The sequence below is a fragment of the Ursus arctos genome, unplaced genomic scaffold, assembly GCF_023065955.2.
Source record: "Ursus arctos isolate Adak ecotype North America unplaced genomic scaffold, UrsArc2.0 scaffold_17, whole genome shotgun sequence".
In the NCBI taxonomy this organism is placed as follows: domain Eukaryota; kingdom Metazoa; phylum Chordata; class Mammalia; order Carnivora; family Ursidae; genus Ursus; species Ursus arctos.
Genome location: NW_026622841.1, coordinates 35,915,144 through 35,942,988, shown reverse-complemented (window position 1 = coordinate 35,942,988; position 27,845 = coordinate 35,915,144). Strand labels below are relative to the sequence as shown.

At 43.4% G+C, this 27,845-nt stretch overlaps 2 protein-coding genes across 15 annotated transcripts in view; one reads left to right on the top strand and one right to left on the bottom strand.

The window, feature by feature from the left end:
• The first annotated feature begins 9,999 nt into the window (after positions 1-9,999).
• On the top strand, positions 10,000-19,122 carry LOC123000113 (zinc finger protein 397). 5 transcript variants are annotated; one of them, XM_057313134.1, is made up of 6 exons: positions 10,338-10,419; positions 11,311-11,455; positions 11,552-11,649; positions 11,884-12,376; positions 12,644-12,767; positions 15,500-19,122. In XM_057313134.1, the coding sequence occupies exons 4-6, from the start codon at positions 11,960-11,962 to the stop codon at positions 16,546-16,548; spliced, it is 1,590 nt and encodes a 529-aa protein (XP_057169117.1). In that variant the 5' UTR covers positions 10,338-10,419; positions 11,311-11,455; positions 11,552-11,649; positions 11,884-11,959; the 3' UTR covers positions 16,549-19,122. The 5 variants fall into 5 exon arrangements, with proteins under 5 accessions (XP_044238876.1, XP_057169115.1, XP_057169117.1 ...); XM_057313132.1 differs by lacking the exon at positions 11,552-11,649 and having other exon boundaries at positions 10,313-10,419; XM_057313133.1 differs by having other exon boundaries at positions 11,311-11,649.
• A 1,278-nt stretch (positions 19,123-20,400) lies between these two features.
• LOC113253335 (zinc finger and SCAN domain-containing protein 30) overlaps positions 20,401-27,845 on the bottom strand; it is a 20,761-nt gene continuing 13,316 nt past the window's right edge. For 2 of the 10 annotated variants that reach the window (XM_057313137.1, XM_057313139.1), the window contains 4 exons: positions 27,559-27,720; positions 26,297-26,822; positions 25,877-26,015; positions 20,401-23,131 (listed from right to left, as the gene is read on the bottom strand). In XM_057313137.1, the coding sequence (XP_057169120.1) occupies positions 22,200-23,131; positions 25,877-26,015; positions 26,297-26,704 (1,479 nt within the window). In that variant the 5' untranslated portion in view covers positions 26,705-26,822; positions 27,559-27,720 and the 3' untranslated portion in view covers positions 20,401-22,199. Of the gene's footprint in view, positions 23,132-25,876; positions 26,016-26,296; positions 27,721-27,845 lie in introns of all 10 variants that reach the window. The other 8 variants (XM_048218611.2, XM_057313138.1, XM_048218608.2 and 5 more) reach the window with 4 other exon arrangements.

Genomic DNA, 27,845 nt, shown 5'->3' with positions numbered 1-27,845 from the left:
TGTTCATTTGTATCCTTTGTAATAAGCCAACAATAGTAAGTCAAGTGTTCCCCCGATTTCTATGAGCTACCCTCACAAATGACCAAACCTCAGGGGGGCTGCAGGAACCTCCAATTTGTGGCCAGGTTGGACAGAAATGTGGGTAAGCTGGGAACCCGCTACTTGTGACTGGTGTCTGAAGTGAAGAGACAGTCATGGGGACTGAGTCCTTAACCTTCAGGGCCTGTGCCAACTCTGAGAAGCTGGCAGCAGAGCTGAATTGACTGTGGCAAACCCAGTTGTGGGACTGGACAACCCCTTGATGTGGAAAACCCACACCTTGGGTATCAGAAGGGTGAGGAGGAGAGAAACCGATTTCCTTCAGTAGACAGGTCAGGAATGGGAAAACAGATTTACACATAGAGTGAAATCATTCTCCTAGAGGAGGAGTATTTATGAAGAGAAGAGTGTTGAACATGAGCTGGGCAGTGTATAAAGAACTAGGTGTAAAGGGAGTAGGTAGTGGGGCACCTGGGTGGCTCAGTCAGTTGAGCATCTGCCTTGGGCTCAGGTCATAATCCCACGGTCCTGGGATGGAACCCTGCGACAGTCTCCCTGCTGGTCTGCATCTCCCTCTCCCACTGTGCTCCCCCTTCCCCCACTCATGCCCACCTGCTCTATCCCAAGGGGGGAAAGAAGGGGGCAAAGAAGGGGGCAAAGAAGGGGGCAAAGACGGGGGCAAAGACGGGGGCAAAGACGGGGGCAAAGACGGGGGCAAAGACGGGGGCAAAGAAGGGGGCAAAGAAGGGGGGAAGAAAAAGGAAGTAGGTAGTAAAGAGGAGCTAGCTTGGCCAAGAGTGGGTACAGCGGGTGGGGGCGGGGGAGAGGACAGGCATCAACAGTGACAAATGCTATTGTTTAGAATGGGTAAGGATTGACAAGAGGCCATTGCAAGGTGCTGGCAGTTACAAAGTGACTACCTCCAAAAGTTCAACTTTAACAGGAATGGTATAAAGAAACAATTGTGTCAGGTTGAGTAATGATTAAGTATGTATCTTTATCTCTACAGTCCCATAATTTCCAAAAATCATACATTAGTGTAAAAGTAAATTCTAGCTTTAAAATTTTTCAATACACTCTTTCAAAGGGAATGGTAATGTGCAGCACATTTTGAAAGTGCAAAAATATAGTATCTTCAGTTCTTCAAGAGGCAAGCATTAGCAGTCTCAAATGTCACTGAAAAGAACACTTCCATTTCCCCAACAGCAATGTCCAAAATATATTTTTGTTTTCAGTGATTTTTATACTGTACTTAAAGCATAAGCACCAAAAGTAGAGAGAGTAATAAACCTCCACGCCCAGTGTGAAATAAATCTAGAACGTGCAAATCAAAGGATAAAAACAGATATTCAAGACAAAGAAAACAGTATTTTATCCTTAATCTGGTTTTTACAGAATTAAATTACATAGCATTCTCACATCAATCTTAAACCTAGTGGTCCTTAATTCATTTACTAAAAAACAAACTAAGGAGCGTCCAGCTGGCTCAGCTGGTAGAGCGTGTGACTCTTGGTCTCGGGGTTGTGAGTTTGAGCCCACTCAAGTAGAGATTACTTAAAAATAAAATCTCTAAAAAAATAAAAGAAATAAAAATTTGTTTATAAAACTGAAAATAAAGTTGCTGTTCCTGCTTGGACCCTACAAGCAGATAGGACACTGGTCATGTGACACTGAACTCCAATTCAAACCTCTGTCAAGTACTTCTTGGTATTCCCTGATAAGAGATCAACAAAACCATTTCTGAAGGTAAATAGGTCCTAAAGTTAAGTATGTAAAGAAACCATCATCAATCAAAACATTTTCTTCTGTGTTTGATCATATCTTCCTGGAGGAAGAGCAAACTAACATTGAGCTGCCCTAATTATCCTTTCAAAGGGCAGTTTTGAAGGGATTTGTTAAAACACCCTATTAAGTTTGCCACCCAGCCAATCAGACACTAAATGCAAAAACCCAAAAGCCAACCATACTAAATCTGGTCACAATGGCTTTTCTGTGGTCAAGTGGCTCACTTTCCCATTTAAAGGTAAAATCATCTTCACTACCACCAAACCACCACCCCCATCACTGGTTTTCCCCCAAATGCTTTCACTCAACATTAAAATCGGGCCCCTGAGCAGCTAAGGATTTCCCTCTCCAACATGGGCTCACTGGGCTGTGGTGTATAGGTTTTTTGTTTTTGTTTAAGATTTATTTGAGACAGGGGCACCTGGGTGGCTCAGTCCATTAAGCGTCTGCTTTCAGCTCAGGTCATGATCCCAGGGTCCTGGGATCGAGCCCATGTTGGGCTCCCTGCTTGCAGGAAGCCTGCCCCTCCCTGCTTGTGCTTGGTTGCTTTCTCTCTCCCTAATAAATAAAATCTTTTTTTTTTTTAAGTGCTTTTAAAAAAGCACGAGTGGGAGGGGCAAAAGAAGAGGGAGAAGCAGACTCCCTTCTGGGCAGTGGCCCCAAGGCGCAGGGCTCTGTCCCAGGACTCTGGGATCATGACCTGAGCCAAAAGCAGACACTTAACCGACTGAGCTACCCAGGCTCCCAAGAGTGTATAGTTTTGTTTTTTCTTAATGAACTCATAATGCTTTTGTGGAGAAGGAGGGAAGCTTTTATTGTTTAAATAGTTCATTCAAGTACTCCTGACAGGCCCTGGTTGGCATCTTAGGATAGGAATCCAGACGGACTATAAAGAAGGACGAAAATAAGAGGGATTTTGGTAGGTTTTAGTCTCTGCTGTATGCCCAGCACTCGAAGCAGGCTCTGGTACATGTGGACATCTGGACATAATTGTTTTAAGAATGGATCAGAACCCACATCTGTCTGACTCTGAAGCCCACACTATCTACCACATCAATTTCCCAAACTAATTTGATAAGAATCTTCTGAGGTATTTGTCAAAAAACAAACTCTAAAAACCCTCCCTAGGTGTTCTAATTGAAGGCCTAGAAAAGTATATCCTTAACAAAGACCCTAAATAATTCTTACCATCCAGCAAATCCAGACCTACAGCACTGTTCTTTCCTCCAGCCTCCACATTCTTGTCACCGACACAATCCCTCCTCCCCTAATACCAACAATACACATTCATCAAGCACTCTTCTAAGTCTATTTATTTATTCACTTGACACTCATAACTTTATGAGTTAGGTAGATACGATCACTTCCCCCCCTCCTTTTTTTAGAAGAGTGGGGAATAGAACATTTAAGAAGCTTGCACAAGGTCACAGAGCTAATAATTGAGAGAGCAGGGATTCAGATCCCGTGATGCTCCAGAAACTCAACTCCTAACCATTATATTATCCTGTCCATACCCACTGGTCCCATCATCCCCAAAGTGTGGGCCCCAAGTGTCCCTTTGGGTACCCATTTCCACTCCCGTGGATGAAAGTCACCTTGTAGTCTCTGTATACGTGATCACAAATTTCAAACTGGTAGATTACATAAAGGAAGTTCCACAAATAGATATTCAATTGGATCTTTTAAAGATCAACAAAAAAAGTTGCCATTTATAAAGGAAGGGTTATTACCTGCAGCAGCATAATCCCAATCACCAAAACATAATGTAATTCTTAAAAGCAAAATAAATCCAGAAAAGGTAAGCAAATTAGGCTGCACCTTCTGAAAAATATTTTAAAATAATGTATTTGGCCAACAGGAGGCCTAAATATTGGGCAGTATATAAATTAGACAGACATTTACCACCACACTGCCTGACAAGATTAAAAATTTCTCGGGGTACCTGGGTGGCTCAGTTGGTTGGGCAACCTGCCTTCTCAGGTCACGATCCTAGGGTCCTGGGATCCAGCCCTACAGCTTCCTGCTCAGCGGAGAGTCTGCTTCTCTTCCTCTCCCTCTGCTCCCCCACCTCCCCACAACCCCCTGTCCGTGTGTGTGCGTGCGTGTGCGCGTGCGTGCATGTGTGTACATGCTCTCTCAAATAAATAAATCTTTTAAAATTTTTTTGTTTATCATTAGGCACTGTCAGAGAGAAACCCAATGGGTATTCAGTAAGTTCACTGTTCTGTAGAAAAGTTCAGGTAAAACCTAGATTTCCTTCTAAATGATTGCTACAAGAGAATTTAGGCAAATACCACAAGCTCAAGGCAACCAGATGAGATTTTTAAACATGTCCACTTTACTACAAATAAGTTACAATGAAACGAGGTGAATGTCTTTTAGTACCCAAGTCCTACAGCTTTTTTTTTTTTAAAGCCTTCTCTCCAGACTCTTGTTTCCCCACCCACAAAACCATTAGAAAATGTTTCACTCAGATTTTAGCTGAGTTGTTGATTTTATTACTCATATTCCATGCATTTAGAGAGGCATCACCTTTTCCCCCCTTAATCTCAGAATAGATCTTCATTCAATCACCCCTAAGACAGAACAGAATCCGAAGGGAAGATCTTTCTCAAGTGTTTGACAAGATTGAGAGCTAGGACAAGACTGGTCATTGCGGTTAAGCTGAAAAGGAAGGGAAAAAAGTAGAACAGGAGGAGCCCACCCATAGCTTTAACTCTGTGTTAGGCACGATAAATGAACGCACCTCATGAGTGAGGTCAAGGGCTTTCTTGGACATTGATGTAAAGAGAAACAACTTGGTAAATAAGGCCTTTGTTTACTGTTTTGGGTACTACAAATAAGCACTGTCTCATTCCGTTACTACATCTATTAGCTGTCTCTAAAAAATACAAAGCTAAACTGGTGATATCAGGGTAACAGTAATAGAATATACTGGTATAGTATTTCTGATATTCTGTAGCTGATCATTTGGCATCCTGGAGTCGCAAGGTCATGCTAATGGTCCAAGGTTTTGTGGGGTGTTTTTTTTGTTTTGTTTTGTGTTGGTTTGGTTTTGTTTTTGTTTTTAAACACAAACACCTCCACCATCAGGCATTTGGGAAATATACTACAAACCCTCCAACCACAAGCCTCAACCACGTCTTTTGCCTTCTGCTCGATAGGGAACATCCCCACCCAGCTACTTCCCAGCACTCTAAAAAAGATAAATAAAATAAAATAAAGAAGAGTTTAGTTCCAGTTCTCTTTCAGTCTCTGATTCTCCCTATAACCCCATGTGGCCCTGTGAGGCATGCAGTGCTCCCATCCTCTAGGGAATTGGAATAATTCCCAAAGGCAGTTATCACCGTGTCTGGCCTCTTAATATACCTGATTAAAATAAACCCTGGGTTAAAAGAGTTTAATATTTAATATTTAAAAATATTATTCAAATATTCGAAATATTATTCAAAATTTTCCTTTCTGAACGCTTGCTGTCTTTGAACCCTTCAAATAACTATGATCACTAGTTTCAGCACTACTAAAAAGGGAGGTACATGAAAATTTTGAAGCTTTGGGGAACCCCCCCCTTTTTTTTTTTTTTTTAAAAGAAAGCAGACTGCCACATGCAGCACCTCCTTGGGATGTGTGTGGAGTCTTGGAAGCTTGACTAGCCTACATTCTCCTACAAATGAACCTCGAGGGCTTGTTCGGAGGTTGGCAGGGGAGCACAGCTACTCCTGTACCCTTGACCGAAGAACAGTCCTCCTCTGTCAGGGAAGGTCGTCCTTTCTGACACATGCACAGCTTTGGGAGGGACGCACATGGAGTGATGAGGGAGAAAGAGACTCTCACCTAGCCAGCCAGGTCAGCCCCATCAACCTTCTCGATCACTGGGAAGACAGATGTTGCAGTCGGATTGCCCTCACATCCGAAAGTTTTTAAATTTTTTATTGTTTTTGTTTTTTAAGATGAGAGAGAGAGAGAGGGAGGGAGGGGGCACAGACATGAGCAGAAGAAGGGGCAGAGGAAAAGGAGAGAGAATCTCCAAGCAGACTCCCTGATGAACACAGAGCCCGATTCTGGGCTCGATCCCATGACCCTGAAATCATGACCTGAGCCGAAACCAAGAGTCGGACATTTAACAAAATAAACCACCTAGACAACTCATTTTGAAGTTTTTTTTGAGCAAACATCAATGTGCATCAGGCAGCACCAAGCTGACAATAGCTAGGGGCACTCCACCAGCAGGAACTAAGGGAGAGGCCTTATAACACAGACAGAGAAACAAATCAAAGAAATTCTTTGATTGGCTACAACTTGTTGCCTTATTTGAGAAGGCTTAGTTGGCTGTTTGTGACTAGCTATTCTTGAGTTTCTAGTTGTTCATTTTGAGGCCTTTAAAGGCATCCACGCTAGCTCAGGTTTTGGTTTGCTTACATAGGCTGCTAAGGCATTAGAGTCACCCTAGCGGTTCCTTGTCTAATTACTTGAACAGCCCCCGTACTCTCTCTTGTACGTTCGTGTGCTCGGCCATACTGGAGAGACAAGGTGGAAAGCCAAAACCCTACGGAGTTTATGCTCTAGGATTCATAGTGGAAAGTGAAGTGAAAAAGCCTATCTCGTATTTCATCTGAATCCCTCACTTTTTTTTTTTTTTTTAAGATTTTATTTATTTATGTGACAGAGAGACAGCCAGCGAGAGAGGGAACACAGCAGGCGGAGTGGGAGAGGAAGAAGCAGGCTCATAGTGGAGGAGCCCGATGTGGGACTCGATCCCAGTACGCCGGGATCACGCCCTGAGCCGAAGGCAGACGCTTTAACGACTGCGCCACCCAGGCGCCCCTGAATCCCTCACTTTTCTTACCAGTGTTTTACATATACTGCTGTTAAATGATACGTGCAGAGCGAGGGAATGATCCGCTTCCCTGAGGCATCCATCAGAAGCCATATTCTCTACCATTTACGACTGAACAGTGGTTTACAATCAAGGGACTTTCAACGAATTTATGTCGCCTGATGAAGTTGAAGGAGAGCACTGCTGAATGTGATACAGTAACTCAAAACAGTTAAACTATACTGAATAAACAGCCTTACTCACCAATGACGAGTTTAGGAACCTCATGAAGTGGGTCCTCACCAGAGGCTGAGTCTACATGCCTTGATCATGGACCTTCCACCCTGCGGAACTGGGAGAAATAAATTTCTGTTTATAAGCCACGGAGTCTACGGTATTTTCATTAGAGCAGACCGAACAGACTATGACACCATATAAGTGGAAAATGTTACCTAAGGCTTTTTCTTCAGAGGAATTACTCTCCTAATTTCAATCAAGTCCTAGCCTTAAATCTCCAGTTTACATCTCTTGCAACTAAGAGACTGGTTTATATTTTAAATATACACATCCTCGGGGCACCTGGGTGGTTTAGTCGGTTAAGCATCTGCCTTCAGCTCAGGTCATGATCCCAGGGTCCTGGGATTGAGCCCCACGTCAGGCTCCCTGCTCTGTGGGGAGTCTGCTTCTCCCTCTCCCTCTGCCCGCCGCTCCCCCAGCTTGTGCTCTCCCTCTCTGTCAAATAAATAAAATCTTTAAAAAAAAATAAATATACACCACCCTCTTAAAAGGAATGACAGGAATCTTTTTTTCCTAGTGCCTCGCTTTCTTACCTATACAGGTAAATCAGGTTACCTGTATGAAGTAGATGCTACCATTACACACTCAACATTCACCAGCCTATCCCCTTTTTCTGCCTGTTAGAAGAGGAGGGTCAGTAAAGTATCCTCAAAACTGAGAAGGCACTTTGAAAAACATTTTTTTAAGGCTTATTAATTTTAGAGAGAGAGCATGCACAAGCACATGGGTGCAGAGGGAGAGAGAATCTCAAGCACACTGCACTGAGTGCGGGGAGCCCGATAATGGGGCTCAATCTCACGACCCCTGAGATCATGACTTGAGCCGAAACCAAAAGCCGAATACTTAACCAGCTGCACCCACCCTCCCCCAGGGGAACTCTGGAAAGGCACTTAGAGACCAGGGAACCGACACCAGTTACACCATAAGTCTTTACAGTCTTACTCAGGGTACTTACAGGGAGAATCAGGCAGAGAATCCAGAGCACAATGCAGCTATTCCCCCCACTAAATCCAAACTTGAATCCCCACCTTCTATACAGCAAGCAACGTGGCGGTGAGGTCACTGGGTAGTTATCTCAAGTGGAGTCACCTGTGCAACAGCTGCATCTCTACTAGTTATCTAAAGTGGAACCGTCTGTGTGACACTTTAGGCAAGATCAGAACAAGCCCTCCTGCAGTCAGGTCAGGGCATGCATTAACCTCCACCGGGCCTGAAAAGTGTAGCCTCGAGGGGAGGTCATTGCGAGGGCATGAACGAGATGGAGGGCCAAAGATGGAATCAATGTTGTTAGCACTCCTACACGGCCCTTAACATTTCTGCCTTTTTAACAGAGTCCTTATTTTGTTTACCTTCCCCAGATGGTCTTTCAGGAGAGGCTGGCCCCTCCTCACACCTGGGATATGAATCTCAATTGGCCTGAGCCCACCATGGACGCCTCACCACCCTTGTTGGTGACAGGCATAGACAGGTGAAGTAATTTTAGTTAATAAGATGAGAGGAAATCTGCTGAGGGAAAAGGTTTTTCTTAGTCTTAAAAAGGGGCAGAACATAAGGGTGTTCCCTTTTTCTGCTTGTGGATATCATCTGTAATCTGAAACTAAGTCATTTTAGGACCATAAGGGAAGCCAGATTGGAAAACAGGCCAAGACATTTAAAAATGGCAGAGCAAAAAGAGGGAAAGGACCCACGTCCTTGACAATATTGTCAAGCCATATTTGACATATTTGGTAGTTAATAACCAATAGGATGGCCTTATCTCCACACATGTAGCTATGTGGGACAATAAGAAGGCTTAAACAATACGGATATTTAGTAAAGTTTTCTATTACTGCAATCAAAAGCATTCCTTCTCTCTTTCAACAGTTCCACTCCTAAGTAGTAGGCTTCTCTATATAAGAAGTTGAGGTAAACTGGATGCGAGGATAACTGCCTAAATTTCCTCTATGTTCAAACTGTTCTTCCTATTAAAAGATGGAGTCTATTTCCCCTTTCCATGAATCTTGTCCTTATGTGAATAGAATACAGAAGTAATGTAATGCCAGTTCCAGACCTAGGCCTTAAGAGAGCTAGCCTATTCCCTTTCTCCTTCACTCTACTGGAAGCCCTGCACCCTATAAGAAAGCTTAGGCTAACCTCCTGAATGATGAAGAGACTACATGGAGAGAAGCTTTATAGAGGAGAATCAAGTAACTCCAGGAAACAGGCAGCACCAATACCATGCAATGTGAGTGAAGCCTTCTTGGATCTTCTAGGCCTAGGTAAGCCATGCTAGCTGACACCTGAGAGAGCATGAGCTAGCCATCTCGGCTAAGCCCTACCTGAATTCCTGACCACAGAACTGTGAACAATAAAATACTTGCAGTTTTATTTATGCAGCAACGGATAACTGAAACATACAGTAATATTATTTGTTCTCTTCATTTGTAAAATTACCATAGCTGGTTCACAATGATTGAGATTTAGTTAATCACTCTGAAAGCTAATTATTTTTTTCTCAAATACGTGTCTTAATGGTCTTAGCTTACAAAAGATGTTTCCACGTATACACATCACCTTGTACTAACATTTTTAAAATAACTAAATAAAAGGAAAGTATTTGGAACATGAGTTGATAAACTTGCAAGTAAAAAAACTATCGCAAATATAAAAGGAAAATAGTAACATCTCAATTTTAAAAAATGGGAAAAGCCATTTCTTTAAAAAACCATAAATGGTCAATAAACATGAAAGAAAATACCTTAACCTCAAGGTCCCTAATCTAAATGAAATGCAAGCTAAAACGACATGAAGCATCATTTTTCACCTACTGAATGGTCAAAGAAAAATTAAATCACTAAGTCTTAAAGCCGACTGGGTTCCAGTGGAAAATGGGGAATACCCCTCGTTAGAGTCGCAGCGTGGGACACCAGAGTCCCCTTGAACGACGGGGACTTTGGGCAGTGTCGACGGCTGGGCAGTGGGCATAACACAGCTACCGCACAGAGCTCTTATAAGTCTGAAATAGTATGCATACGGAAGAGCAACAGAAGTGGTTATTTTTAGTTCAGCCTGTTCACGCGTTTACTTTTGGCCGGAGGTACTGGAAACGCAGTAGAATTACAAGAAAATCTTAATACTTTTCTGGAAAACTGCGGATGATGGGGAGCGGTGTGCGGGAGGTGGGTGGCGCAGGAGAAGGCCAGGGTAGGAGGCAGCAGAGGCGGGGACCAGTGCCCTCCCGGGTGGAACGACCTCTCACAAGGACACCCGCCTCCCAGCTCGCCCTCGCCCGGGCCTCGACGCTCCGCGGGGCTGAACGCCGGAGAGGAAAGGCGGTGGGAACGAAGGATCCGCGGCGCCGATTGGCTGCCTGTGAGCACGGGGCGGGCGCACAGAAGCTCCAGAGGACGCGCGAGCGGAAGGCCGCGGGAGCGCACTTCCGGCCTTTGTGGCTCGCCGCTCCGAGTCGGCGGCTTGCTCTCTGGCCGCTGCTGGGCTTCGTGGTGAGGGACGCGGGCCCCGAGCGGAGGGAGGGCGGGGAGGGTGCGCGGCCCGGGCGGCGGGCGCTAGGTGAAGGAGCCCTGCTCCCTGGGCCTGCCCATCCCGGGGCCACAGCCCTTTGTCCGGGTGGCGTTTCCGAGCGTCCTGGGGAGCCGGGGAGGGCAGCTCAAGCCCTTGCTTTCCAGCGGAAAGGGCAGTTACTCCCCCACACCGTGACTTTGCAAATGCTGTAGTTTAACTGAGCTATAAAAATAGGCTGACGCGGCCAGGCTGCCTTAATAAACCTAAATATTAGCCTACGTTCTCTAATCTCGAAGTTATCTGTACTGTTAGGATCAGATTGTATTGATCTGTCCTGTAGTTTCAAGGGCATGCCCTCCTGTCGATATTCACCCATCTTAGAATCAGGTCGTGTGGGTTCTGTATCACAAAATTTAAAACATAATGATTTGTTGCCGTATTTCCCCTCTAAAAAATGTTTTACTCTATATTCTAAGCTTGAGAACTGAGCTTGACCTTTTTGGTGCTTTTGTGTCTCTATGATAATGGACATGTTTTTGAGCACACGATAAGCATTTAACAAACACTTCTTGGTTAATTCCTCTGTCGATTCGTTTCTCACAAGCAAAAACCTTTGTATTCTTATGCCTGGCTCACGACAGAGCCCATGGTAAGTGCCTCAGTGTTTGTTGAAGAAATGCATTGAAAACTAAATTTGATCAAATGGTCATTATAAGAAAAGTGTTTTTATTTAAATCAACTCATATTTAACGTGAAGTTTTTAAAATGTTACTCCTGCAAATGAAAGTCAACATTATTTGCCATACATAGCAGGTAACTAAAAATAAATTTTTATTTTTCATTTTTTAAGATTTTATTTATTTATTTGGCAGAGAGAGCACAAGCAGGGGGAGCAGCAGAGGGAGAGGGAGAAGCAGGCTCTCCACTGAGCAAGGAGCCCGATGCGGGGCTCCATTCCGGGACCCTGAGATCATGACCTGAGCCGAAGGCAGACGCTAAAGCTGCTGAGCCACCCAGGTGCCCCTAAAAATAAAAATTTAAAAGTCAGCATTATTAAATTCTAGCTACATCCTGTTACCCTTAAAAGTCTGAGGCTTGTACTTTATTTAAAAGGGAGTTCTGCAAGTTTTACAGACAAGGACAGGTTTTTCTCCTTGATACCATCGGGACTGAAAGAATTGAACAGGAAATGTCTCATTATGTGATTCATGGTAATATTGCATTCTTTTGCTCCTAAAATAATGTCTTATAGCATTAGTGGCAGAAGTTCTAAATGGGTAATAAATGGGGTGAGTGATCTTTAGCTTGTCACTTGATTATTTTAGTTATAGTCTCAAACATGTTCCCTTTCAATATATTACTGGGATGACTAACCTTTATTGTAAGTTCTTACAAGATTTTTTTCCCCCACTGCTATAAGTTAACAGTGCTTTTATATTTTTCAGGTAAGAAGAGATTACTCAGACTCTGAAATACAGCACCCAGTTGTAGTGAGCTTTTTGCTCAGCTATCTAGGCCCGAATGGCTGTGGAATCCAGAGCGGTTTCAACTTTGGGACCTCAGAATCCTCAGGATCAAGAGCTAATACTAGTGAAAGTAGAAGAAAGCCTTTCCTGGGGTCAGAAATGTAAGCAGAGTGGGAGTACCAGATCGTGCCAAGAATTGTTCCGCCAGCAATTCAGAAAGTTTTGCTACCAGGAGACACCTGGACCCCGGGAAGCTCTGGGCCGACTCCAGGAGCTTTGCTATCAGTGGCTAATGCCAGAGTTGCACACAAAGGAGCAGATCCTGGAACTGCTGGTGCTGGAACAGTTTCTGAGCATCCTGCCTGAGGAGCTGCAGATCTGGGTTCAGCAACATAGCCCAAAAAGCGGCGAGGAAGCTGTGACCCTGTTGGAGGATTTGGAGAGGGAATTTGATGATCCAAGGCAGCAGCAGGTGGGAACAGGGAGATGTGATATGTTGTGGGAAGAGAAATTTATGGACTGGAGCATGTGGCATCTTCCTAGCAGTGGAATGGAAAATTGTCTCTGCCAAACCATACCCTGCAGTGACTACTAGGGCTATACCTATCTCTATCCTTAAATAGTTCTTTTTTCCCTGTTGCTCATCCCTGAGATGTCTTCATTGCCCTCTTTGAAATTTTTACTAAGCATTTTCCCTAGGGAGTTTCTCACAAAGCTAACCATATTTTACTGATTTCAGGGACCAGCAGTGCCTTGGAAGGATTTGACAGGTCTTGGAACATCCCAAGAATTAACAAACATCCAACTCCAGCCTTTAAAGACACAGCTGAAACCCTGGGAACCTTGCCTTTCCCCCAAAAGTGGTAAGAACGTAGAAACTCATCTGGGAACTGTTATCAGGCCTCTGGTTTTGAGGACACAGAATTAAATGCATTTTACAAACATGCCACATGTGAGCCTCACCTGTCTTACTCTAGACCACAGGTACCCACTTCAGCAGCTTTGTATTCAGCAACCCTCATGAAGTGCAGTCAGCCCTTCCTGCTTCAGTTTCCCTGTCATTTCTTCATTTATTCCTTGATTATAGAACTTAATAGGGTGCTAACACGTGTCTGGTACTGTGGGAGGCACTGGGTCTCTACCTTCAAGGAACTTTGACATCTAGATGGGGTGGTGGACAAGCAAAAAGACAATGGCAATATAGCATAATAAATTACAGAATAAAAATAGGCCCTAGGTACTATGGGGGCACATATGAACACACCTAACCCAACCTTAGAGGTTCAAGGAGTACTTCTTGGAGGAGGAGACACCTAAACTAAAATTTGAACTATGAGTAAGGAGAAAACCAGGTAAACAGGTGGAAGGAAGTGTCCCATCCTAAAGGGAAAAAACTGTTTTTTCTACTCACAGCACTTCTGACACTGAATGTGTGAGGTTTTCCCTCATCTTAAGCAACACTAATTCTGAGCCTGATTACCCAGCATTAGTGCAGACCCCACAGGTTAAGGTTTTGGTCCCACAAGACTGCCTGCCTTCCCACCCCCCACTTCAGATGCCAGTCGCATGTAAATGAATCCCCAGCTCACCTTCACTTCTGTCCAGTGTGGCTGCAAATTTGATATTCCGTGACCACCTCTTCAGGTTTCAAAATTTGCTGTAATAGCTCACAGAATTCAGGGAAACACCTTGCCTATTCTTACCAATTTATAAAGGACACAAGCGTACAGCCAGATGAAGAGGTACACAGAGCAAGATCCAGAAGGGTCTTGAGCACAGGAGCTTCTGTCCCTGAAAGTTAGAGGTTCACCACTGTTGTAGCACTTGGGTGTATTCACTATCCCGGAAGCTCTCTGAACCCCTGTGTTTAAGGTTTTCATAGACGTTCCATCACGTAGACATGGTTGATAAATCATTGGCCATTGGTGGTTAAATCTCCAGTCCCTTTCCCTGGAGGTCCAAATGTGGGGCTGAAAGTTCAACCTTCTAGTCACATAGTTGGTTCCTTTGGCAGTCAGCCCCTGCCCTTCACCAAGTACCTCATTAGCATAAACTGAGGTACTGGTTGTTAGGGGCTTATTAATGAATCACCAAAGACACTCCTCTCACCTCCATCACTTAGGAAACTGCAAGGGCTTTAAAAGCTCTGTGCCAGGAACTGAGGATGAAGACCAAATATATATTTCCTATATTACAATAACACAAGCAAAGGCCACAAAGTCCTGAAGGTGAGAGAATACAGTCCTTTCTGGGAATTGCAGGTAATTTAACTTGAATAGAGAATTCATAGGGGAGAGATGGTGAAACACAACCAGAGGAGAATGAGACCCAGGTTGTGAAAACTTGTAGATCATCCTAATTAGTTTGAACAGTACAGGGGAACACGGTTGAAAGGTTTTGGACAGGGGAGTAGTTGATTGGACTTGTGTTTTAGAACTTAGCTGCAGAGTGGAGGATGGATTTGAGGAACGCAAGAGTGGAGTCCTGTTAGAGACTGTTAAAATCTAAATGGCCACAGTGAATAAGTCAAGATGTATTCTGGTGAGAGATGGGAAGATCAGAGCTGCCTCCTGTTCACCAGTATTTCAAATTGCATTGCCATAGCTGGTCATGATTAAAAGTGGAGAATGTGGGAAAGTTGTTGTGATGATACTTAGGTTTTTGAACAACTTGGTTAATAATGGTGCTATTCGTGTAAATGGGAAAATACAAGGAAAAAAATATATCTGATGATGTGTAGTCTGGGCTATTTTGGTGCTTGTGAGGTATTCACAAGTAATATCCCAATTAGCATTGGAGATGAGAGTCTAGAGCTTAATAAAATAGAATTGGGGATCTGGGGAGACGTTAGCTTATCACATAAGTAGTGACTGAAACTTAGGTGGTAGAGAGTTTGAAGATTGAGGATACAAGAGAGCCCAGAACAGAATCTGAAGGACCTTGTGTTTGAGTGATTGGCCTTGAATCTATGAAGGAAGAGCCCCAGAAATCAGGCTAATACAGCTGGAAAAGAAATGTCTCTAGAAGGAAGGTGTGGTCCTTAGTGTCAATGCTACAGAGAAACGAACCGAATAAGATCCAGAAAGTATTTATTAGATTAAGCAGCTATGAAGTTGGTGACCTTGATGAGAGTAGCATGGCGGGGAGGAGCTGTGCAGGGAAGGCAGAAACCAGATTGCAGAACAGAGATGAGTACAGATAACTCTTCAAAAAGCTTTGCTCTGAATGGAAGTGAGGTTGCAGGAAGGAGATGTGTAGGCAAGGAGCTTGATTTGAAACAGATGAGAAATTTGGGCTTATTTAAATGCTGATGAACAGGAGTCAGCAGAGAAAGAAGGTGAAAATAATAGGAAAGGAATAGTAGCTAATTGATCAAGCTAAGTTTCAGAGGAAGCAGGAAAGAATAAACTTCCAACTGTAGATGTAGGCCTTTGTATTTAGAAAGGAGGAGGCGCCAGTACGGGCACTTAAAGAAAGATGTGTGTGGACCGCGCCCTCTTTTGTGGGTAGAAGCCTCTGTTTTCTCTTACGTAGAAAGTGGGTACTGAGAGTGACTAGAGAAATAAACAGTCTGTTTTGGCTGTTATCATTTCAGATTGTGAGAACAGCGAATCAGCGACGAAGAAGGACATTTTGGGAGAAAAATCACAAGGATGTCCCCAGGAACCTTCATCTGGAGGAGTTAGTGAACATGACAGCAGTTTAGAGTGGCAACAAGAAAGTGCTACAAGGGAGAAATTAAGAAGATCCCCTTCCCAAGGGGTCAGTTTTAATCAAGTAATCTTCACACACAAATCTGTAGGAAAGAGAGTCCGTCATGAGCCTCAGAGCAGCTTAATTCTAAGTACAAACTCTATAACTTATCAGAAAGTTCCTACAGAAGAGAGACCTTATAGATGTGATGTATGTGGGCACAGCTTCAAACAGCATTCCTCTCTAACACAACATCAGAGAATCCATACTGGAGAAAAGCCCTATAAGTGTAACCAGTGTGGGAAGGCTTTTAGTTTGAGGTCATACCTTATCATTCATCAGAGAATTCACAGTGGTGAGAAAGCATATGAATGTAGTGAATGTGGGAAAGCCTTCAATCAGAGCTCAGCCCTCATTAGACATCGCAAAATTCATACTGGGGAGAAAGCTTGTAAATGTAATGAATGTGGCAAAGCATTCAGTCAAAGTTCATATCTCATTATACATCAAAGAATTCACACTGGCGAGAAACCCTATGAGTGTAATGAGTGTGGGAAAACCTTTAGCCAAAGCTCAAAGCTTATTAGACACCAGCGAATTCATACAGGAGAGAGACCTTATGAATGTAATGAATGTGGAAAAGCTTTCAGGCAGAGTTCAGAGCTGATAACCCATCAGAGAATACATAGTGGAGAGAAACCCTATGAATGTAATGAGTGTGGAAAAGCTTTCAGTTTGAGCTCAAACCTCATCAGACATCAGAGAATTCATAGTGGAGAGGAACCTTATCAGTGTAATGAATGTGGCAAAACCTTCAAAAGGAGCTCAGCCCTTGTTCAGCATCAGAGAATCCATTCTGGGGATGAAGCTTACATATGTAACGAATGTGGGAAGGCTTTCAGGCACAGATCAGTCCTCATGCGCCATCAGAGAGTCCACACTGTAAAATAACTTGTGAATACAATGAATGTTGTAAATACTTTGGTCAGATTTTTCTTTGTTAGTTGAAAGGGTTTACTTTGGAACAAGACTCCAGGCTGGTAAACTACCAAGTCTGGAGTCATTCTGACTTAACTAAGCAGCCATTCCCAATGCTACTGCAGATTGTCCCTTGAAAGCTTTTCCTAGGACTAATCAGAACAGCAGATGGAAGAATCACTACTTCCAGCTTTTCTCTTACCATTAGGAATACTCAGGAAATAAGAAAAATGGAAATATAACTTTGAAACCTCATTTTCCATGAGAATGTCTGAAGAGGGTTCATTCAGCAACCCGGATTGTCACTGCATCTGATTGTCCATATACCAGGTTTGGGATATGGTGTGGACAGTATGAGGGACATTTTGTCTCAGGAATACAAAATTTTACTAGCCAATTACAAACAGTGAGTGACAGGGCAGCAAGACAGATGGGGAAACAGTTCATCAATGATGTGTTGAGCCCAGGGCAGTCCAGAACTGAGGTAGTGGAAAGAAAGAATACAAATTAATTTATCCAACAGCTATTTTTTGAGGGCCTATGTTGTGCCAGGCACTAGCAATACAACGAGAAATAAGACCATCTCTACAGTTGGATGGGCAAGGCAAACTGGCATATGGTATGATCAGGGCTCTGTGACATTAAGGAGGACCTGACCCAACCTTGGATCAGGGAAAGCTTCTGAGAAAAATGAACTCAAGGGTGACCAGGAGTTGGCCAGGGAAGTAGGCAGGCCGGGGAACAATATTCCCAGTAGAGGGAAAAATAGACAAAGGTCAGGAAGAATGTCTGGCACATCTGAGAAATTAAAAGGCCATTTTGTGTGGAGTGTTCCTGTTGAGTTCCTTTTGAAGTGGAGTCATGTCTGTAAGAGAAGCATGGATGTAGCTGAATAGGAGTCAGCGGAGAAGCTTCTGTTAGACAAAACCTGGAGTTCTTGGACCACAGAGTAGAGCAGAGCTTTGTCTTGGTCTGGTGTGAACCAGGGGAAAGGGTTAATAACTAGTTTCCTTGCCTATAGGCTCAGCTAGACCTTGTGTGTGTTTGGGGGAGGTGGGGTGGTTAGAAAGAGCCCAGCTTAGCGGTTAAGCGCCTGTTAGAGTTCTAAATCTTCCCTTTCCTAAACAGGACTCCTTTGGTTCTTAAGCCTATCAGAGCTGCTGTCTGCTTCCTGCTCGCTCGCAAGGCTCTGGGTCAGAAGCTGCTATGGCTACCACATTTGTTTCTGGGGCTGGACCCCCACAGTTCTAGCACACTCCCTTGGGCTCAGGTGCTAAAAAATATTTGTCATTCACTGGGTCTGTGACTTATTCTCCAGGCACCTCACATGTGTTCAGTTTTGCCTTTTATCAGCAGTATTTCACAGTCTTGTGAATTTTAGTTAAAGACAATGCTAAAGGGAAGGGGCAACAAAAAGTAACAGTCCTGCTCCATCGAGAGACTATCCTCTTCTGAGGGACCCAGCCCGAAAAGTATCCCTAGACTGGTGCTTCTCAGTGCAATGCAGGAAGGGATATAGGTTAGTCAGCAACAGAAAAAGCTGTTATTCAAAAATACCTAACAGGTCAGAGTTCTAAAATCTTGCCAAAAATAGAAATCTATGGGAATCTAGAATCCTGAGCTGAGGAAAAGAGTTTTTATGAGATAATGCTCTTGTTAGGACACACACAGATAAGCAGATACTAACCAGTAAGAAGGGCAGGTGGGCTAAATCCCCATGCTTGGAGAGATAATGTGAGAAAAGACAGGGATAGGATAACAAAGTAACATGATAAGAGCTATTCATATTTACCTCTTCTGTTTCCTTTCCCAAGATAAAGACTCAAACTGAAAAGGGAAGGACAGTTGTTAAAGAGGAATTGATAACATATATTACAAAAGGGAGAGATTATTTATAGAAAGTTATTAACATATATCAATAAGAAACATAATAGGTACTTTGCTGAGGGTTTTGTATATATTTGTTGTTTCTCTGACAGCGCATATTTTGTTGATGAGGAAATGAAGGCTTAGGATCATGGATTAGTCAATATCATGGCTGAGAAGTGATGAGGTCAGACTTTGAACCCAGGCAATAGGAAAACAAAACCCTTCGGTGGAGCCACTTCTCTATAGTATCTCCCCATGAAAAAGTCCCAGTAGAAAAAATTGTACTTAAGTCACAAAAGAATAAATGCCAATGGGTGACAGTCAGCCTTCTAGAATTAAAAATGTGAGAGTTGAGGTGGCACTTTTTTTTTTCCCCTCATAAAACAGAGATTCAGGGAAATTGGGACTCCAATGCTGCTGGTGAGCTGTGAATACGTAGGATCTCTGGCAATCAATACCAGAAGCCTTAAGCATTGCCTTTTGACTTTAAAAATTCTACCTGGAAATGTATGCTTCAGAAAACATCATGAATGTATACGAAGTCTTAAACGCTATTTAAAAAGTGATGTTGATTGATGTCAAAAGAAATGACAGCATATATTAAGTAAAAATAGAACATGTACAATATGACTCCATGTAAAAATATATTTATGCATTAAAAATCCTGGAAATACGTAATCTCAGAGTGCTACACTGGCTGTCTCTGGGTGATAAAATTATAGGTGATTTAATTTTTTCTTGTGATTTACAGTCTTCCAAACTTTCTTCCAATAAATACTTCTAATCTTAGAGAAAAAAGGTTAAAAGCAATGAGCGCCCAGGATAGTCAAGAAATAGTAAGAAAAACACATGCTTTCTGTAGCATCTCTTGTCCTCCCAAGTCCTTGGAGGTTATCTAACTTGTTAACTCTGCCCCATGACTTCCTCACTGTTAAGTGACAGTGGCAAATACAAGTTATTTGCATGAAGAATATCTGTAGTTGAGGAAAGCAATAACCTTGAAGTAGAGCCCTTTGTTCATGTTAGTGCTTTCCATGAATTCTACAGCCATGAGCAAGTCACCTCACAGCTCAACCCTCAGTTTAAAAGAGCTGAAGTAGATGACCTTACAAAGCTTCAACATTCTATGTGTTTATGAAAGAGAGCAGGCACCAATATAAGATAGATGTCAAAGGTGATTTTAAAAGATGTGCAATTTAGGCAGCGTGCTTAATATCACTTTCCTACCTCTCGCCTTCTCCCTCCTCATTTCCATAGACTGCAATTAACTGTCCATCTGGAGATTGGAAATTTAAGCAAATCTGACCACGGTTATCTCCAAGCTCCCCTGTGAAATCCTTTTCTTCTCTTGCCCCATTAAATGAATCCTTCAAGTAAGGGGGATTGCCAATTAGAATATTTCCCATGCAGAAGAAACTGACCTGGAGAGCACTTCGGCAAAGAGGAAGGGTGAGCCCTATGGGCAGACCCCATTGATACCCACCCGCACCCTGCTTTCTGGTGGGTCAGAACCAGACATTGCTACTCAGTAACTTTATCATCTGCAGCTGTCTTGGCTGGTGCAAATGACCACAAATCTAAAGCGTCTTGGGGGTTTTCTGCATGTGTTTCTATTGAGGACCTGCTGAGAGAGGAGGGGAAGTCCATGGCAGTCTCTGAGGCTCTTGCTCCTGAAGCAGGGGAAGCCTCCTGATTCTGGTGGACACAATGTTTATGTGTTTACAGAGGCTACTTGTTCTCCTTCCCATGGTTTCTCAACCAGCTGCCCCTAAATTTTGTGACTTCACCTGGTGAACTGCAGTGCAAGGGACTAGCTACATTTCCAGACACCTGAACCAGGAAATAAAAGCCAAGCACACCAATTCCTGCCACAATTCCCTCCCCGCTTCTCCCAGCACACCTCCACTTAATGTTACTAGGCTCTCTATTCCTGAACAAATCATTTCAAAGCAAAACTTAGATTCAAATTTTATTACATCTTGTATTACATTCTAATATTAAACAGTTTGAGTATATACTCAAAGTATGAATGTTAAAATCAGTTACTAAAAATGATTTACCAAACAGGATTTTTACCAAAAAATACTAGGGTTGGGTAAAGAAAAAAATAATAGAACTGCAAAATATTAACAATGTTTTTGTAGGTGGTAGGATTGAGGGTGATTTCTACTTTCTCATTTTCTATATTACCAACATTTACAATTCACAACCTGGGAAAAAAACCTATTAAATTAAAAACATGAAATCCTCAGATTGTCACCTAAAGGAAAAGGCAACTTCACCCATTTGAAGGGTCTCTCCAGACTTCTGATTGACTTCACTCAATGAAAATCCCCCAACCTGTGGACACAAAGACCCCCCCTGCCCCCCGCCGCCCAACTTCACCTCCCCTATTACCCACAACAGCTTTGATCACCAAGTCTTCAAAAGAGACAGTATCCAGAACAGAAATCAGGATATCTTAGAAGAAAATCAAACCTCTTACATATGAATTGCCTTCAGCAATTAATGGTGGATTAATTAAAACTGCCAAAATAAAAATTAGCAGAGAAGTAGAATTTATTGCCTTCAAGTAGCTTAGTAAGCCTTAGTGTGCCTTCATGTAGCTTCGAGCCTGATGATAAAGGGAGGGGACAGGAAATGAGGAATAGTGGATCCTGGGAAGGCAGATCTCCCACTCCTATGCTCCTGTCAGCTTCCCATTTCCTGAGCCCTAGGGTTATGGGACACCAACACCGTCCCTTAGCCCCCAATATGTTTTCTTTCCTTGGTGTACCTACATGCCTTTTTCCATACAATGCACCAAAGTCTACCATCACACTAATCGTCCTGAGTACCTCAAGGTCTCTTAGGTAACTCTGGGTCTGGGATAGGCTACCCAACTCACTGATTATAAGCAGGAAGAGAGGAACCAACACATGTTCTGGCTTCTGAACCAGGGTCTACGTGAACAAATTCCTGCTGGAGGAGTCCTCCATAGGAGACATCTCTAGATCCTCTCTCCATGCCTTTTTATGTGCTATAACCTCTGTCTATAATGTTCTCTTCCCTCTTGCCTTGACCTGGCTTATACCCACCCTTTATTCCCCAACAGAGATTTCATCACATCCAGGAAGCCTTTAGTGACTTGCAGACCAGGTTTGGCGCCCCTGCCATGCATTTTGACAGAATCCTAGATTATTCTACCAAAGCACTTATCACACTTTACTGTAATTACCTGCTATATATATATATATCCCATTAGCCCTTAACTCTGGGAGGGCAGTGGCTATGTCTGCCCCGACGGCTGGCACATAGCAGGTGAACAATAAACAGACCTCGATGACCTCAGGAAGCTCAGGGCTGAGAAGAGAACTGGCAAGGGGGCAGAATGAGCTATAAACTGATCCAGGGCATAATTCAACATACCCTCATAACTGAACACTTCAGAGACCCGAGTGACGCTCGGCATATGCCTCCAACTGCCAAATGCAGGCTGTTCTTGCTGGACAGAGACCCTTGCCATTGGAGGCACCACCTCTCAGTCCATCTTATAAGGAGCTCTTTCAGGATCTTTGCCCCAAACTGGCTTTACTGTGAAGATGCCCATTCAAGACATCAACATCCATCTTTGTGTGGATCTCCTTGTACAGCAAGTACTGACTTAGACTGGAAGAACAGAAACGCTGCTCTTGGGAAACTTCTCACTTCAGTAGGAATCTCACCCCCAAAGTGAATCCCTGGTGTTACACAATTGTACAATCCTTACCCAACAGTTAAACTCTGGTGTGAGTTCTCTGGTGCTGCATAAGGCCTGACCTGTGCCTAAATGTTTTCCTACATTCGCTACATTCATAAGGCTTCTCCCCAGTGTGGATTCTCTGGTGCTGCGTGAGGGCTGAGCTCTGATTGAAGGATTTTCCACATTCATTACATTCATAAGGTTTTTCTCCAGTGTGAATTCTTTGATGTTCAATAAGGACAGAGCTTCTACCAAAAGCCTTACCACATTCAGTACACTCATAGCCTTTGTCTCCAGTATGAATTTTCTTGTGCTGAATGAGGGCTGAGCTCCGGCTGAAGGCTTTCCCACATTCACCACATTCATACGGTTTCTCTCCGGTGTGAATTCTCCGATGTCTAATGAGCTCTGAGCTTCCCCTGAAAGCTTTTCCACATTCACAACATTCATAGGGTTTTTCACCACTATGAATCCTCTGATGTCTGACAAGGTCTGAGCTCAAACTAAAAGCTTTGCCACACTCTTTACATGCATAAGGCCTCTCTCCAGTGTGAATTCTCTGATGTCTAATCAGCTTTGAGCTCTGGCAAAAGGCTTTCCCACAGTCCAAGCACTCATAGACCTTTCCTCCAGCATGAACTCTCTGTCGTGTCAAGACATTTGAGTTCACACTGAGAGTCCTTTCACTCTTGTTACATTCAAGGACACACTCTTCAGTGGAGATTTTCTTGTTGAAGGTTGCCAGACTAAGATGTCTTTCCTGGGAAGAGAATGGACTCATTTTGCTCCTTGCAGCAGTTTCTTTTGGCTTCTTAAAGTTGTCCAGACCTCCCAAAGCTTCTTCAACTATCTGTCCTGAAGGAGTTTCCCCAGGGAGTCTTCCTGGAGATATCATGGCTGCTGATGCTACACATTCAATAATTCCTTGCTTTGTTGTTAATACCCTGTCAGCTGCCAGCTTGCCATCTAAAAATGTGAATAGAAATACTAGTGTCATTAGATCCCCATGTTGGAAGAAAGGAATCTATTATAATAGAAATTGAAAGTTACCCAAATGAAATAGGTATTCACCTATTAGGAGGAAAACTCTTAAGAACTAGCTTCCCAGGGCACCTGGGTGTCTCAGTCAGTTAGAGTCTGCCTTCGGCTCAGGTCATGATCCCGGGGTCCTGGGATCAAACCCCGCATGGGGTTCTCTGCTCAGCGGGGAGCCTGCTTCTCCCTCTCCTCCCTACTCTTGCTCTGTGTGGCTATTTCTGCCTCTCTCAAATAAATAAATAAAACCTTAAAAAAAAAAAAAAAAACCAGCTTCCCAATCTAGAATTTAGAGAAGTAGCCTGGGGTGGTGAGAGGCGGCACCCTCAGAGAGTAAGAGAGACACAGAATGAGAGTCAGCACTGGAGAGGAGGGATGGTGAGCAGGGAAAGACATTAGTTAGAGGAGATGGTGATAAATAGAAGCAGCAGTGAGACCAGGAAGCTAGGAGACAATCCTGGGTTAGAGGAGATATGTGTTTTGGTAACAAGGGAAAGGAAAAGAGATGATAGGGAGTATTCAGGAGAAAGAAAGCGTCTAAGAAACCTGAGTAAGTGGTGCTCCTAGAAAAACAGGCAAGCAGAATATATGACTAGGAAATGCTTTCGGGGTTAAAATTGAGCAGAGGTACATAAGCAGGAACTACCAGGCATTATGGCAATTGCAGGTTCTGGTAGGGTCTAAGTAGATCAAACAATTGTAAACAAATAGGACAAGACGCTCAGAGCATAAGAAAAGGAATATTGTGGTTTCCTGACTCATTCTGGGGTCAGGTGGGAGTCTTATATGTTCACTGACTTATCTGCAAATGGTCAAAGGCAGATGGAAACAAGAGGCACATGTGACCGCCTGAGCCAAACTTTCAGCTCGCACAACCAAGCCCCTCTCGTTTCTAGATTTCTGGTAACTCAGAAGGAGACTACTAGATGATGGCTGAGGAAACTTGAATTATTTTGAGGAGGAAAATCTGAAAAACTGTTCATTTACTTTCCTCTTCCCAGTAGTCCTCTAAACTTGATTGCGTTTTGCAGATCAGGAAACAAAGCCTCAGCGAGGCAACGTCACCTTTGCAAGACTATAGGATTCAAAATTGGAAAAGCCAGGATTCAAAGATGCTCAACATCAAGGCCTGCAGTTCTTCCCTAGGTCCCCTAGCTGTTCAGGGACCTGTGTGGTCTAAAAGCCTTTTAACTGGGGATGTGGCTTTAAACACACATTAATAAACACGCTTTTAGCCTTAATGTTATGTGGATGATGCTACACTACCTGCCCAGACCTGCTTTATGAATATGGTGCTTCCTTCCCCCAGCCGCTCTGAGTGTTGGCTCCTACTAACCACAGCTGCCCCCTTCTCTGGAGAGTTGCCCTGGCTGATGAGAACCATCTGGCCCAGGATGTCATTTACATCCTCACGGCCTCACCCCCAACCCCACTGCCTTAAGAAGGGACAACTCAGCAGTGCCGTTATGCTGGAGGGGGCAGGGAGGGGGATTAAGAGATTAAGCCAAGGCTAGGTTTTACCCAAGACCACATCATGGCTTGATCTCTTCCCTTCCAAACCCTGGTTCTCTCACTCCTTTCCAGATTTCTCCTGAAGAGCATGCCCTCCTTTAAATCAGATGCACCCAAATCTCCATGTCTCAGGCCCTTCTTCTGGCAAGACATACTTTTAGGCTAGTGAAGAACCTATGGGAAAATTACAGTCAAGGGTATAAAGCTGTAAAAATGACATGGTGACTCTTACAATCCTCGCAAGGTGGATCCCCCCAGTAATTTAAACCTCACAGCCTAGGTGAGAGATGTGAAATGCTCTACATCAATTCTTCAGAGGCAGGGCTAACTAAGACCCCTAAGACTGAAAAGAGATGAGCACAATGAGATTTATCAGTCCACAACAGTAATGTGCCACTGGGAGGAAACAAAAGCATATGGAGTACAACACGTAAGAGTTGGGGAATGAATCTGTCGTATATTTTAAATTAATCAGACCCTCACTAGAGGTTTGGATTTTTGGTGGGTTGTTTTTGTTTTTGTTTTTGATCCCTGTACTTCAAATGACTGTGAAGAAACTGAAGCATGTCCAGAGAAATGAGCTAATGTGACCAGAGAGATGGGAGGCAGACGGAATCAGAGGCAGTGAGATCCTTAGTCCAGGAAGACGTGGTACTCTTACAGATTTGTGCCTTCCTTGGGGGTTCTGTCTCAGCCCTGAAGATTCCCTATGTATGTTATTCCTGTCTTCTTTAGAGTTGTTTCTTTTTTTTTTTTTTTACCACTCAGTAATTAACCCCATGACAGTCCATAATTCTTAATATTGAACATCCCTGTTCAAGTTACTATGTAGTTTCTGTTACTGATACATAATTCATCTCCATCTTAGGTACTGCCTTGCCAGTGGACCATAATATTAAAAAAAAAAAAACAGCATATTTGTCTTTGAATATTAGGGGTATTAAACAATTTTATTAAAGACCTTAATTCTTAACCCAAAGTTAGAAATTATATTGGAATTTCAGATTCTAGGCACAGCCAATGGAAGAAGATTTCAAGGCAGGGAGGGGGCCTTTCCACCATACTTAATAACAGCCACAAGTGACTGCCATTAAGAAAATGCACTATGCCACAGCTGATATCCCTACCATCATCCTCAACCCCAAATGGACTGCAACTGCTCACCTTTCTCATGGGAAGTCTGGGACTCCTGAGTCTCACTCTTGCACTGGTTCTCCAAGGGCTGGAGCTGTATACTCAGAGACTTCAGTGCTCCTATGGATGTCATTTCCTTCCAGATCATTCCTTGGCCATGAGCTGTGTCCTAGGAGTAATCAAGTACCGGCACTATGATTCTGAGGATACAGAAGAAAAAAAACCCTAGAACAACGAGGCAAGGCAGCTAGAGCCAGAAACTCATTCAGATGATTAGATAGAGAACAACAGGCCTAAAAGCCCTACTGTCTTGATCCCAGTGGACAAATAATAACCCAAAAGACAAAAATTTTATAATTCTCTTATAGCTGTGACATCAAGGCCACTCATAATGGCTTCCCCATTAACTTATAATAGGTAAAACAAGCAAACAATTCATCTACTTCTTACCTGTTGCCTTGGCTCATCAAGCTCTTTCTCCAGCTCCTCCAGCAGAGTGACGGCTTCCTCTCCATTCTCAGGCCGGTGCTCTCGCAGCCAGCCCTGCAGCTCCTCAGGCAGGATGGCCAGGAACTGCTCCAGCACCAGCAGTTCCAGGATCTGCTCCTTGGAGTTCACCTCCGGCCTCAGCCACTGGTAGCAAAGTTCCCGGAGCCGGCTCAGAGCCTCCCGGGGCCCAGCAGAATCAGAGTAGCCAAACTGCCTGAAACGCTGGCGGAAGTTCTCCAGGCTACAGGTGTTTCCCTGAAGGCCAAGGTCCTGCCCCCAAACGTAATTCTCTTCTTCAACCTTCACAATTATAAGTCCTTCTTGTTCTTTTGGAGCATGGTAGGCCAGGCCTGTAGCTTTTCCTGACATTCTGGGCAGAGACAGTCTGAAAATGCTGCCCAGTTGAGTCAGGAAGGGAATGGAAGTCTGTGTCTAAGAGATTCCTTCTGAATCCTGATTCTTCAGGGGACTCCTGAGATGGACAATGCTAATGTTACACAGGGGGGAAAAATGTGCTTAGAATAAAAATGCAGGTTTTCAAAGATCTACTGCCAGAGAGTATAGCACTGTAAAGAAAAGTGACTATGGGATGCCTGGGTGGCTCTCTCCTTAAGCATCTGCCTTCTGCTCAGGTCATGATCCCAGCTTGCTGGGAATGTCCCTGCTCAGTAGGGAGCATGCTTCTCCCTCTCCAGCTCCCACCTGCTTGTGTTCCCTCTCTTGCTGTCTCTGTCAAATAAATAAATAAAATCTTTAAAAAAAAAAGAGAGAGAGAGAGAAGTGACTAAAAGGGAGCTTTCATATACACTATACATTAATAGATGATACAGGATTTTTTCAAGATAGAAAATTTAAGAATCACCAAAATCAACTGAAACTTCAGAAATAATGTTAGGGTCAAAATCAGGGATAATACATAGTGCTTCTGGATCACGGAAAGCAGGAAAAACACTGTAGAATAATAATAATCACCATTTTATTGAGTACCTACTAGATGCCAACACTAGCTGGATATTTAACATAAGTTTTATATAATTTCCCTAATAATTCCAAAAGAACAATCATAATTATGCCTATTTCCAAATGAGGCTACCGAGATGCACTAAGTTGACCAAAGATACACAACCTGTAACCAGCAGAACCAGACTCTGCTACAAGAGTACTGAGTTCTATTATGCCATCGGGTCTCCCCCAAAGGGAATCTGCACTTAATAAACACCTACTATTGGGGCGCCTGGGTGGCTCAGTCGTTAAGCGTCTGCCTTCGGCTCAGGGCGTGATCCCGGCGTTCTGGGATTGAGCCCCGCATCCGGCTCCTCCGCTGGGAGCCTGCTTCTTCCTCTCCCACTCCCCTGCTTGTGTTCCCTCTCTCACTGGCTGTCTCTCTGTCAAATAAATAAATAAAATCTTTTAAAAAAATAAAATAAACACCTACTATGGGCTGGGCACTTTACAAATACTATTTTATTGGGGATTGACAATAATGATGAGGTAAGTATTATCATCCCCA

Excerpts from the sequence above, each read along its gene's own strand:
- LOC123000113 (XM_044382941.3), top strand. The coding sequence starts at position 11,960 with ATGGCTGTGGAATCCAGAGCGGTTTCAACTTTGGGACCTCAGAATCCT. Across the intron at positions 12,377-12,643 it reads ATGATCCAAGGCAGCAGCAG|GGACCAGCAGTGCCTTGGAA; the intron begins GTGGGAACAGGG and ends TACTGATTTCAG. Across the intron at positions 12,768-15,499 it reads TTGCCTTTCCCCCAAAAGTG|ATTGTGAGAACAGCGAATCA; the intron begins GTAAGAACGTAG and ends TTATCATTTCAG.